General features: G+C 38.9%; 1 protein-coding gene across 1 annotated transcript in view; it reads right to left on the reverse strand.

Moving 5' to 3' along the window:
* TENM2 (teneurin transmembrane protein 2) overlaps window positions 1–12,926 on the reverse strand; it is a 3,459,878-nt gene that overhangs the window by 75,516 nt on the left and 3,371,436 nt on the right. Inside the window, 2 exon segments of the mRNA XM_021076712.1 lie at window positions 2,140–2,389; window positions 2,834–2,977. Of these exon segments, the coding sequence (XP_020932371.1) occupies window positions 2,140–2,389; window positions 2,834–2,977 (394 nt within the window).

Genomic DNA, 12,926 nt, shown 5'->3' on the forward strand with positions numbered 1-12,926 from the left:
TCTCTGTATTTTTTTTCTACATCCTATCAACATTTCCTATTAAATCTACCTTGAAAATATATCCCAATTAGAAGCTCTCCATTTTTCCTGCTACCACCCTATTCCACGCCACCATCACCCAAATCCTGGACAATTGCTAGAGCCTCCCTCTGGGTTTTTTTGCCTCCACTCTTGCACCCTGACAGACCATTCTTCCTCCAAGAGCCAGAAACATCTCAAAAAATGCAAAGCAAATCATGTCCTACTTCAACCTCCTATGGCTGCACATGGCTCTGAAAATATGATTCACATGTGTCACCATGGTCACGAAGGCCCTGAAGCACTGGCCCCCTTACCTACCTCTCTGCCCCCTCCTCGAAGACATATTCTCCTAGCTCAGCCCCCTCCAGCCATGCTGGACTTCTACCAGTCCCCGGAATAACCAGGCTGTGCCTGATATTAGGGATTTGGCACAACTTCTCTCCGCCTGGAATACTTTCCCCCAGTTCTTTTTTTTTTTTTTTTTTTTGGTCTTTTTGCCTTTTCTAGGGCCGCTCCGGCGGCATATGGAGGTTCCCAGGCTAGGGGTCTAATCCGAGCTGTAGCCGCCAGCCTACACCACAGCCACACCACCACCAGATCCAGGCTGCATCTGCGACCTACAGCACAGCTCATGGCAATGCCGGATCCTTAACCCACGGAGTGAGACCAGGGATTGAACCCACAACCTCATGGTTCCTAGTTGGATTCGTTAACCACTGCGCCACGACGGGAACTCCCCCCAGTTCTTTATGTGGCTGACCTCGTCATTCAGGTCCCCTCTCGAATGTTGCCCAGTATGAGAGGTTCCTCTGACCACTTTACCTCATGTACCTTCCTCATCCCTTCTCCCCAGCACCACAGTTCCATACAGCATTTAATGCTACTTGAAAAAAAACCTTTTCATTTGTCCACATGATTTAGTATGAAGTTCCCAGTCAGACCACCAGCACAACAGCGAGGGCTTTGCTTGGCCCCAAGATTTTTTTTTTCTCCCTCATCAGACAGTCCCACACATGGTATATATGTGCCAAATAGTTGTTAAATAAAATTTCTCCCTTGTTGATAGATTGCATTTCTCTCTCTACTTAAAGATCCCTCTCTAGTTTTGCGATTTTTTTTTTTTTTGGCCGCCCCCGTGGCATATGGAATTTCCCAGGCGAGGGTTTGAATCAGAGCTGTAGCTGCTGGCCTATGCACAGCCACAGCCACGTGGGATCTGAGCCACATTTGTGCCTACACCACAGCTCACGGCAACACTGGATCCTTAACCCACTGAGGAAGGCCAGGGAGCAAACCTGCATCCTCATGAATACGAGTCGGGTTCATTACCACTTAGCCACAGTGGGAACTCCTAGGCTTGAGATTCTTGAAAAGAGAGTTCCCGAGAGCTTTTGTCCAGCACAGAGACCTGAACTTCAGACTTAGCAGCAAACAATGGCTAGGAAGAGTATACTAGAGGTGGCTGAAAGTTAACCTAGCAAGGCCTGGAGCAGTAATTCTAAGTCATATCCTAGCAAATGTGCAAAGATCCAGAAAATTCACAGAGAACTAGCATGTACAGGTGCTCAGTAGAAATGTCTGAATTCATAAATGAAGGTTAGTGGATCTTAAACTTTGATGTGGAGCAGAATCTTCTACAAAGTGAGTCAGAGAGAAAAGACACCTTGGCCCTTCTCTAGACTTATTGCGCCAGTGCCTCTGGCAGTGGGCTCCAGGAATGTGTATTTTTAAGAAGCGCTACTTTAGAAACTAGTGAAGTGGACCCTCAGTGAGAAATTGTGGTTCTTTCTTGGTTTGGTGTGTATCAGATCCACATGTGGAGGTGTCATGGGCTACAGCTCTCTGGCTCTTACCCCCAGCACCATGATGCAAGGCTTCTGCCTTTCTTGTAAGGCAGGTGTTAATGACGATACTAAACACAGGTAGTGGTTTATAGATTCACAGAGCAAGCCTTATTGGACTCCAAGCCTAGGTGTCAAGCCTCAGTCCATCCCACTGAATACGTATTCTCTGGAGAGCACCCCCCTGCCCCCCGCAATGCGGCCACCGTTTACCCAAGGAAGTTTTGTAGCAATGGGTGCAACACAGCCAAAGGAGGTTTTCCTTGTGGCCACTTACCGTAACTCCAAGATGCTGGTCACGTTTCGAGAGGGAAAGATGCGCCGGATGTAATTGAAGTCACCCACGAAGAGGCTGCCGTCAATGCCGACGGCCAGAGCTACCGGGGCCAGAAGCTTGTTGCCTTCCGCAAGGCCGTTGCAGCTGGGACAGGAAATGCTCCGGCGGCGGCCGTTGCCCATGATGCTGGTGATGATGGCGGGCTGCTGGGTCAGGAACTGGTTCTCCCCAGTGCCCTTGTGTAGGATTCCTGGGGGCAGGAAATGGGGGTAGTTATTGCAGCCCTCTGGAGAGGACACTTCGGTTGACTTACTGAGGGTGTGGGAAAGTGACAGAAGAGGAACAGTAGGAAATGTCGACCTTGGGGGAGCCCCCCAATTTCTTCATGGGGCTGAGAGCACTGTAATGGGATGGGTAAACGCCAAGGTCATGGTATTGGGTAAAATAACATTTGTTGAAATAATTGAAGAAGAATTGTGAGGTACGCTAAGGTGGATGGTCTGGGAAAACCAGCTCAACCTTCTCTGACATTTAAAATTAGGAGAAGGTGGAAGAAAACCTATGAGTGTTCAGGGCATTTGATGAAAAATAGCTGTGGGAAGGGGAGGGGGCTACCCCTGAAATGTCAAGGCTGGAGGGAAGGTTCCAGAGGAGAGGCTAGGCTGGATTTGAGGAAGGAAATGGGCTCACATACCGCTTTTAACATTGAGGATGTGATGCTTGTCCAGGGACCAGCCACCGAGATTGGAAGGGTCCAGCTCAAATCCCTGGAGGAGAGCTGTCCTTTTCTCCCACAGGATTAGGCTGGGGCAGGTCTCATATTCAAACCCGACAGACACTGAGAAATAGAAGGGGGTGGGGCAGAGCGAGAGACAAGAGAGTTTACTTGATTACTCCAGAGCCTTCCAGCAGGAACGAGAAACTTGTGCTTGCGGTAATACAGATTCAGTTCAAAGAACTCACTCAAGCAGGCGGGCTGATTGCTTTTCTCCTTGTGATTCCATACAATATTAAATTCAAATTTCAAGCTGAACTCAACCTTGAAACTTTACACAGGAGTACTCTGTGGGGATGGAAAGACCTTTGCAATGAACAGCTGGCTTTCAAAAATGACCCCTCTGATGGGGAGGGAAGGGATGAATCATTTAAGCACCGAACACAGCGCTTCCTTGAGAAATGGACAGGAGACCGTTCCCCTCAGCCTGCTGTTCACGGCATGCACTTGCGATATTTTGTGTTATTTATTTTCACTCGCTAGAAGAAAGACCTCTCAAAGTTCTGTGGCTCATTTATAAAGAGATTCTGGAGGCAGCAGCTTGTGTTAGTTAAGGCACTTTGTACATTCACTGAGGATTCCAGAGAGTTCCAAGTGAAGCAGGCACGGGGACACAGCCTGCCAATTATGTGGCAATTTGGTGGGGAACAGAATCCAAAAACTATAAAAATCCTGCATTTGCCACATGAACAAATAGGAAAGTGGGGAAGGAGATGAAGGACGTTAGTCCCAATTCCGTTCCAGCTCACACTTCCTCGTGGTTCCATCTTTCCCAAGTGTAAAACAGAGCAAGGGTAGCCTCAATTTCTCAGAGAGGTGTCATAAAGATAGATGAGACAAAACGCTGAGATGCCATACATTTTTAATTGGAATGCTGCTTTAAAAATATGAGGCATTGTTATTATTGCTGTTCCTACTACATTAAATTCTTAACTATGTGTGTCACCTTTGGGGATTCTCTGCAGCTTCTTTTAAATCTTGAGATATTGGAGTGTCGAGATGAACGAAAGATACATTTTATCTTGAAAAAAATTCCACATATTTTTTAGCTTGTTCCCTGAAAATTCCAAGAAACAATGACCAGCTCAGTAGCAAAGAGAATTGCTAGTGCCTGGTTTGTGGCCTTGAAATATGATTTCTCATTAAAAGGAATCAGGGCTCCTTGAAGAAATGGCTGGAGCAAGAAATGAACAATACGGGACTTCGCCACTTTATCAAACCAGAGAGCAAGGAGGAAATAAAATCTACTAGGGCCATGTTAAAAGAATTTGGGAATCAGTTTGAAGAGGCTTTCACTGACCAAAAACAGGACAATTTGACTATTAGGGAAGATAATAAATTCAACAGATATATTAGAGGTATTTCATTCTCTGAGTTCATAACTGTATTTAAAAACACCGATTTGCCAAAATTACAATGTGGTACCACCTCACATCAGTCAGAATGGCCATCATCCAAAAGCCTACAAATAACAAATGCTGGAGAGGGTATGGAGAAAAGGGAACCCTCCTACACTGTTAGTGGGAATGTAAGTACCGTCACTGTGGAGAACAGTATGGAGGTTCCCCAGAAAACTAAAAACAGAATTGCTATATGATCCAGCCATCGCACTCCTGGACATATAACCAGCCAAAACTATAATTCAAAAAGATACATGCATACCCATGTACACTGCAGCACTATTCACAGTAGTCAAGACATGGAAATAACCTAAATATTCATTGATGGATGAGTGGATAAAGAAGATGGGGCACATGCATACAATAGAATACTACTCAACCATAAAAAGAATGAAATAATGTCTTCTGCAGCAACACAGATGCAACCAGGGATTTTCATACTAAGTGAAGTCGGTCAGAAAGACAAAGACAAATATCATATGCTATCATTTATATATGGAATCTAAAATATAATACAAATGAATCTACCTACAAAACAGAAACATAGTCAGACAGAGAACAGCCCTGTGACTGCCAGGGGGAAGATGGGATGGTTTGGGAATTTGAGACTAGCAGAGGCAAACTATTGTATATAGGATAGAGAAACAGCCAGGTCCTACTGTATAGCACAGGGAACTATATTCAATATCCTTGATAAACCATCATTGAAAAAGAATATTAAAAAAGAATATATATATTGTATATATAAAATATGTATCACACATATATGTAAATCAATTACTTTGCTGTTCAGAAGAAATTAACACACAATTGTAAATCAACTATATTCAAAAAAATAATAAATTAAAAAAAAAAAACCCCAAAACACTGATGTATCACCAGTAGAGGATGCTAGAGAGCCAACTCATTATGGTGAAAACTGGTAAATAAAGGGAAATAATCAAGCATTTATTCTTTCTTATTTGAACTATACCTCAAATAAGCCAGGAGTTACTGAGAAAGTATCTCTATATAAAAGTATCCTAGCTAATAAATAATAAAGAAGCAAGGACAGAATTAAAATATCATTTTGCAGTCCCTCATGACCTAATGAATCTAGGCAATGAGCATCAGTGCTGCTCAAATCACAGAAGAATATTCAAGCTGACATTAGGTGTCTCCTGATGGAAGGAGATAGCACCACCTGTCAAGATATCTTGCTTAAAAAAAATCAAAAATAAAATATCTGGAAATAAATTTAACCAAGGATGTGAAAGACCTACATACTGAAAACTACAAGAAACTGATGAAAGAAACTGGAGAAGACACCAATAAATAGAAAGATACTCCGTGCTCATGAGTGGGAAGATATTGCTAAAATGTCCATAGTACCTAAAACAATCTATAGATTCAATATAACCCTTATCAAAATTCCAATGGCATTTTTCACAAAATTAGAACTAACACTCCTTGAATCTTCATGGAACCACAAAACCTGAACAAAGCAATCTTGAGAAGAAGAACAATGCCAGAAGGCATCATGCTCCCAGATTTCAAACTATATTACAAAACTATAGTAATCAAAGCATTATAGGCTTGACATAAAAAAAGACACAAAGAACAATGGAACAGAATAGAGAGCCCAGAAATAAATCTAAGCATGCACACTCAGTTAATTTATGACAAAGGAGCCAAGCATATACAATGGGAAAAGGACAGCTTCTTTTTTTTTTCTCTTTAAACTTTTAATTTTGAGAAAATTATAGATTCACATGCAGTTGTACGAAATAATACAGAAAGATCCCACAAGCCCTTTACCCAGTTTTTCTCAATGATAACATCCCACAAAACTTTAGGACATCATAACCAGGATACAGACATTGTTACAGGCAAGGAATGGGTGAAAGGACACTTTCTTGCATAAATGGTGTTGGGAAAATTGGACAGCCACATGCACAAAAAGAAACTGAACCATTTTATACCACTCACAAAAATGAATTTAAATGTATTAAAACTTGAACATAAAACCATAAGACCTGAATCTGTAAAACTCCTAAAAGCAAACAGGCAGTAAGCTCCTTGACATTAGTCGTGGCAAAGATTTTTTGAATGTGACACCCAACTGAAGGCGAAAGAAACAAAAAGCAACAAGTGGGACTACATCAAATTAAAAAGATTCTTCATAGCAAAAGAAACCATTCACAAAATGAAAAATAACCTACTGAATATGAGAAAACATTTGCAAACCACCTATCTCATAAAGGGTTAATGTCCACAGTTTATGAAGAACTCATACCACTTGAGAGCCCAAAACCAAAGAACTCAAGTAATGGGCAAAGGAACTGAATAGACATAAATCCACAGAAGACACACATAAGGCCAATAATACATGAAAAGATCACTAATCTTCAGGGGAATGCAATTCAACCTATAATGAGATATCTTCTCATACCTATCATCAAAAGGAATGGCTATCATCAAATGGAACAGATGGCTATCATCAAAAGGAACACAAATAACAAATGTTGGGGAGGCTGTGGAGGAAAGGAACTCTTGTGCACTGTGGTGGGAATGTAAATCAGTACAGCTATGATGGAAAACAATATGGAGCTTTCTCAAAAAATTAAAAACAGAATTAGCATATGAGCCAGCAGTTCCACTTCTTGGTATCTATCTGGAGAAGACAAAAACATTAACTTGAAAAGATATTACCCACCCCTATGTTCATTACAGTATTATTATTATTTTCTTGTCTTTTTGTCTTTTTAGGGCCGCAACTGCAGCATATGGAGGTTCCCGGCTAGGGGTTGAATCAGTCTGTACCTGCTGGCCTATGCCACAGCCACAGCAATGCAGCATCTGAGCCACATCTGTGACCTACACCACAGCTTACGGCAACGCTGGATCCATAACCCACTGAGCAAGGCCAGGGCTCAAACCCACATCCTCATGGATACAGGTCGGGTTCTTAACCACTGAGCCATGACAGGACTCCCTACAGTATTACGTTTAAGAGCCAAGATAGAGAAATAACGAACATGTCTATCAACAGGAGAATGGATAAAAAAAAAGACATGGAATATTGTTCAGCCATAAAAAAGAGTGAAATCCTGTCATTTTTGACAACATGAATGGAACTTGAGGCATTATGTTAAATGAAATAAGTCAGACAAAGAAAGGGAAATAGTGTATAATCTCGCCTATATGTAGATCTATGAAACAAAAACAAACAGCGACAACAAACCAAGCTCATTACAGAAAGAGACTGGTGGTTGCTAGGGGCAGGGGATGGAGGGTGGACCAAACAGGTGCAGGAAGTCAAAAGGTACAAAATTTCAGTTAAAAAATAAATAAGTCATGGCACATAATGGACAGCATGGTGACTATAGTTAATAATACTGTATTGTACATTTGAACATTGCTAAAATAGTATATCTTAAAGGTTCTCAGCACAAGAAAAAACGGTGTAACTATGTACATGAGAGATGTTAACTTGACCTATGGTAGTCATCATGTGGCAATATATACCAAAGTCAAATCATATTTATACTTGTTATATGTTACTTTTACCTCAAAAAAGTTTGCATAGATAAAAAAATCAAAGCTTAACTTAAAAAGCCTCAAGTTCCGACTATCAACTTATAGGAGATACGGAACAGAGGATTATGTTAAACAGCTACAGGTGCACAATATGAAAACAAACCAGACTATGGAAAATGCTCCATAATTTCTTAAACCATATAGTTTTTTTCATAAAACCTAAAAAGAGAGCTAGAAATGGAAGGGAAAACCATAGGTTAAAATAACTGAAGAGAAATCAGCCAGCAGTACAAGGGGAATCTTACTTGGATACATAGTAACACAAGGGAAAAATCTGTGGTAATTATACAAAAGAACATGATAAAGAAGTCAAAATAACTAGTACCAAAGACAACAAAAAAGAAAGCAGGAACAGCAGATTACAAAAAGCCAAAATAAAGAACAAAATGACAATACTAAGTTCCTACCTATCAATAATCAATTTAAATGTAAACAGATTCTCCAAGTCTATGAATGTGTGTGTGTGTGTGTGTGTGTGTGTGTGTGTGTGTGTGTGTATATATGGGTCACTTTGCTGTACAGAAGAAATTGACAGAACACTATAAACCAGCTCTAATGGAAAAAATAAAAATCCTTAAAAAAATAAAAAGTAAAAAGCACGAAAAATGTAAACAGATTAAATTCTCCAATAAAAAGACATGCAACAGCCAAAAGAATAAAACAAACAAGATCCAATGATATAATGCCTACAGAGACTCACCATAGCCTTAAGGACCCATAATGACTGAGAATGAAGGAATGGAAAAAGACATTTCAAGCTTTCAAGCAAATGGTAACCACCCCCTTCCTCCAAAGTGCAGAGGTAGCTATATTTATATCAGTCAAAAGAGACTTTACGTGAAAAACATTAGAAATAGACAAAGAAGGTTATTATATAACGGTAAAGTGGTTGATACAGAGAGAAGTTATAACAATTATAAATATTTGTGTGTCCAACATTGGGGCACCTAAATATATAAAGCACAAACTAACAGAGCTGAAAGGAGAAATAAACAGGATAAAATAAAGCTGTGGACTTTAATATCCCACACTCAAATATGGATAGATCATCCACTAAAAAAATCATAAAGGGAAATAGCAGATTTGAACAACACTGTAGACCAATGTAACAAACATACACAGAATGTTCTACACAACAACAGAAGAATACACATTCTTCAAGTGTACATGGAACATTTTCTAGGATAGAACACATGTTAGGCCACAAAACAAGTCAGCAAATTCAGGAAGCTTAAAATCCTATCAAGTGTCTTCTCTGACCATAAGGTCAAGAGACTGGAAATCAGTAACAGGAAGAAAACTGGAAAATTAAAAAATAGACGGAAATTAAAAAAATCTCCTGAATAATAAATAGATCAAAGAAGAAATTAAAGGTGAAATAAAAAGAGACAAATTAAATTGGAAACACAAGTGGAATGGACTGGGAGTTTGGGTTTAGTAGATGCAAACTATTACATTTAGAATGGGTGAGCAATGAGGTCCTACCATACAGCACAGGGAACTATATCTGGTCCCTTGGGCAAGACCATGGGACGATAATATAAGAAAGGGAATGTATATATATGTATGACTGGGTCACTATGCTATGCAGCAGAAACTGGCACAACATTGTAAGTCAACTATACTTTAATTAAAAAAATGGATACACAGGGAGTTCCCTTCATGGCTCAGCGGTAATGAACCCAACCTATAGCCATGAGGATGTGAGTTTGATCCCTGGCCTCGCTCAGTGGGTTAAAGATCCAGTGTTGCTGTGAGCTGTGGTATAGGTCACAGACATGGCTTGGATCTGGTGTTGCTAAGGCTGTGGTATAGGCTGGCAGCTATATCTCTAATTTGACCCCTAGCCTGGGAACTTACATATGCTGCACATGCAGACCTAAAAAGACCAAAAAAAAAAAAAAAAAAAAAAAAAAAAAAGGAAACACAAATACCAGAACTTCTGGGATATATCAAAAGCACTTCTACAAGGGAAGTTCATAGCAATAAGCACCTACATTAAGGAAAAAATAAAGATTAGAGCATAAGTGAATAGAAGAGAAAAACAATAGAAAAGATGAACTAAACTAAGAGTTGGTTTTTTGAAAAGATCAACAAAACTGACAAACCCTTAATTGGACTAACTAGGGAAATTAGAGAGAGAATCCAAACGAACAACATTATGAATGAAGAAGGATACATTACTCTTTATATATAGAAATACAAAGGATCAAAAGAGGCTCCTCTGAATAACTATACATGAAAAACCTGAAAAATCTAGAAGAAATGGAAAAATTCTTAAAGACATACAACTTAACAAGACTGCATCAGGAAGAAACTGAAAATCTGAGCAGACCAATTCCTGGTAAAGAGTTGGAATACTCAATCAAAAATTTCCCAGAGAAAAATAGCTCAGGACCAGATGGCTTCACTGGTGAATTTTCCCAAACATTTTAAGAAGAATCAATACCAATCCTTCTCAAACTCTTCCAAAAAAAATCAAAGAGGAGTGAATACTTCCCCAAACTCATTTTACAAAGCCAGTATTACCTTGATAGCAAAACCAGAAAAGGACACTATCAGTTAGGAAAACTATAGACCAATATTCCCTAATTAATATAGATGCAGAAATTCTCAATAAAATATTAGCAAAGTGAATTCAGCAGCAGATTAAAATGATACATACACCATTATCCAATAGGATTTATCCCCAGGATCCAAAGATGATTCAACATATGCAAATCAATAATACATCTAAGTAACAATATGAAAAAAATTAGAGATGCAGAAAAAGCATTCGACAAAATTCAACATCCATTCATGGTAAAAACTCTTTACAACATAGGCATAGGGAAAAAACCCAACTCAACAAAATAAAAGCCAAAATAACAGCCCACAGCTAACATCATACTCAATAGCAAAAGACTGAAAGCTTTTCCTCCAAGATCAGCAATGAAACAGGAGTGCCCACTCTCACCACTCCTATTCAACATGTATTAGAAGTCTAGTTGAAGCACTCAGGAAAAAAGATATATCAAAACTTGAGGAGTTCCATCATGGCTCACTCAGTGGTTAACGAATCCGACTAGGAAACCATGAGGTTGCAGGTTCCATCCCTGGCCTTGCTCAGTGGGTTAAGGATCTGGCATTGCCATGAGCTGTGGTGTAGGTCATTGATGCAGCTCAGATCTTTTGTTGCTGTGGTTGTGGTGTAGGCTGGTGGCTACAGCTCCAATTAGACCCCTAGCCTGGGAACCTCCATATGCTGCAGGTGTGGCCCTAGAAAAGACAAAAAGATAAAAAAAAATTTGAAAGGAAGGAGTAAAATTATCTTTACATGCAGATGGCATAATTTATATATATAAAAATCCCAAAGACTCAACAAAAAACTCTTAGACCTAATCAATAAATTCAATAAAGCTGTAGGGTACAAAATTAGCATACAAAAATCAGTAGCAGTTTAATACACTAACAATGAGTTTTCTGAATAATAAATAAATAAATAAATCCCATTTATAATAGCATCAAAAACATTTAGGAATAAATTTAATCAAGGAGGTGAAAGATTACTATGAAAACCACAAGACATTGAAAGAAATCAAAGGAGATAAATAAGTGGAAAGTATCTGGTGTTCACTGGTTTGGAAGAATTAAAATTGCTAAAATGTCAATACTGCCAAATGCCATCTATAGATTCAGCGCAATCCTTATTAAGATTCCAATGGCATTTTTTTTACAAAAGTAGAAAAAAAAGTCTTAAAATTTATATAGAACGACAAAAGACCCAAAGAAACCCTGAGAATGAAGAACAAAGCAGAAGGTATCACCTTCCTGGTTTCAAGCTATACTATTAAGCTGCAATCATCAAAACAGTATGGTACTGACATAAAAACAGACAAATAGACCAGTGAAACAGAACTGAGAGCCCAGAAATAAACCCAAACATGTATGGTCAACAAATGTTTGACAAAAAAGCCAAGAATACTCAATGGAGGAACAGTCTTTTCAATAAATGGTGCCAGGATAATTGCATACTCACATGAATAAGAATGAAACTGGACCTATATCTTATACCACTTATAAAAAATTACCACAAAATAGATTAAACACGTAAATGTAAGATCTGAAACCATGAAATTCCTATTAAAAAAACAGGAATAAAGCTCCTTGACATGGGTCTTGGTAATGACTTTTTTGGCTATGATACTTAAGGCACAAGTAACAAAATTAAAAAAAAAAAAATAAGCAAGTGGGACCACACTAAACTAAAAAGATTCTGCACAGCAAAAGAAACCATAAAAATAAAAAAACAACCTACATAATGGGAAAAATGTTTGCAAACCATAGATCTGATAAGGAGTTAATATCCAAAATACATAAAGAGCTCATACAATTCAAAAGCAAAAAACCCACAAATAACCCACATAAAATTGTGTATATGTATAACCAAATCACTTTGATGTAAAGCAGAAATGATCACAACATTGGAAATCAATAATAATTCAATAAAAAATTTAAAATATAACAAAATGGGCAAAGGATCTGTATAGACATTTATTTAAAGAAGATATACAAAAGCTAACAGGTATGTGAAAAAATGCCAAACATTGCTAATCATTAGGGAAATACAAATTAAAACCACATGCCTGTTAGAATGGCATCATCAACAAGACAGGAGATAACAAATGATGGTGAGGACGTTGAGAAAACAAAACCCTTGTGCAATGTTGATGGGGTTGGAAAATAGTACGGAGGCTCCTCAAAAAGTTAAAAATAGGGAGTTCCCATTGTGGCTCAGTGGGTTAAGATTCCAACTAGTATCCATGAGGATGAGGGTTTGATCTCTGGCCTTGCTCAGTGGGTTAAGGATCTGGCGTTGCTGTGAGCTGCAGTTTAAGTCACAGATGCAGCTTGGATCTGGCATTACTATGGCTGTGATATAGGCCAGCAGCTGCAGCTCTAACTGGACCCCTAGCCTGGGAACTTTCACATGCCACAAGAGTGTCTGCAAAAAAAAAAAAAAAAAAAAAAAAAAAAAAAAAAAAGGTAAAAGT

This window comes from Sus scrofa, chromosome 16 (assembly GCF_000003025.6).
Source record: "Sus scrofa isolate TJ Tabasco breed Duroc chromosome 16, Sscrofa11.1, whole genome shotgun sequence".
Lineage (NCBI taxonomy): Eukaryota > Metazoa > Chordata > Mammalia > Artiodactyla > Suidae > Sus > Sus scrofa.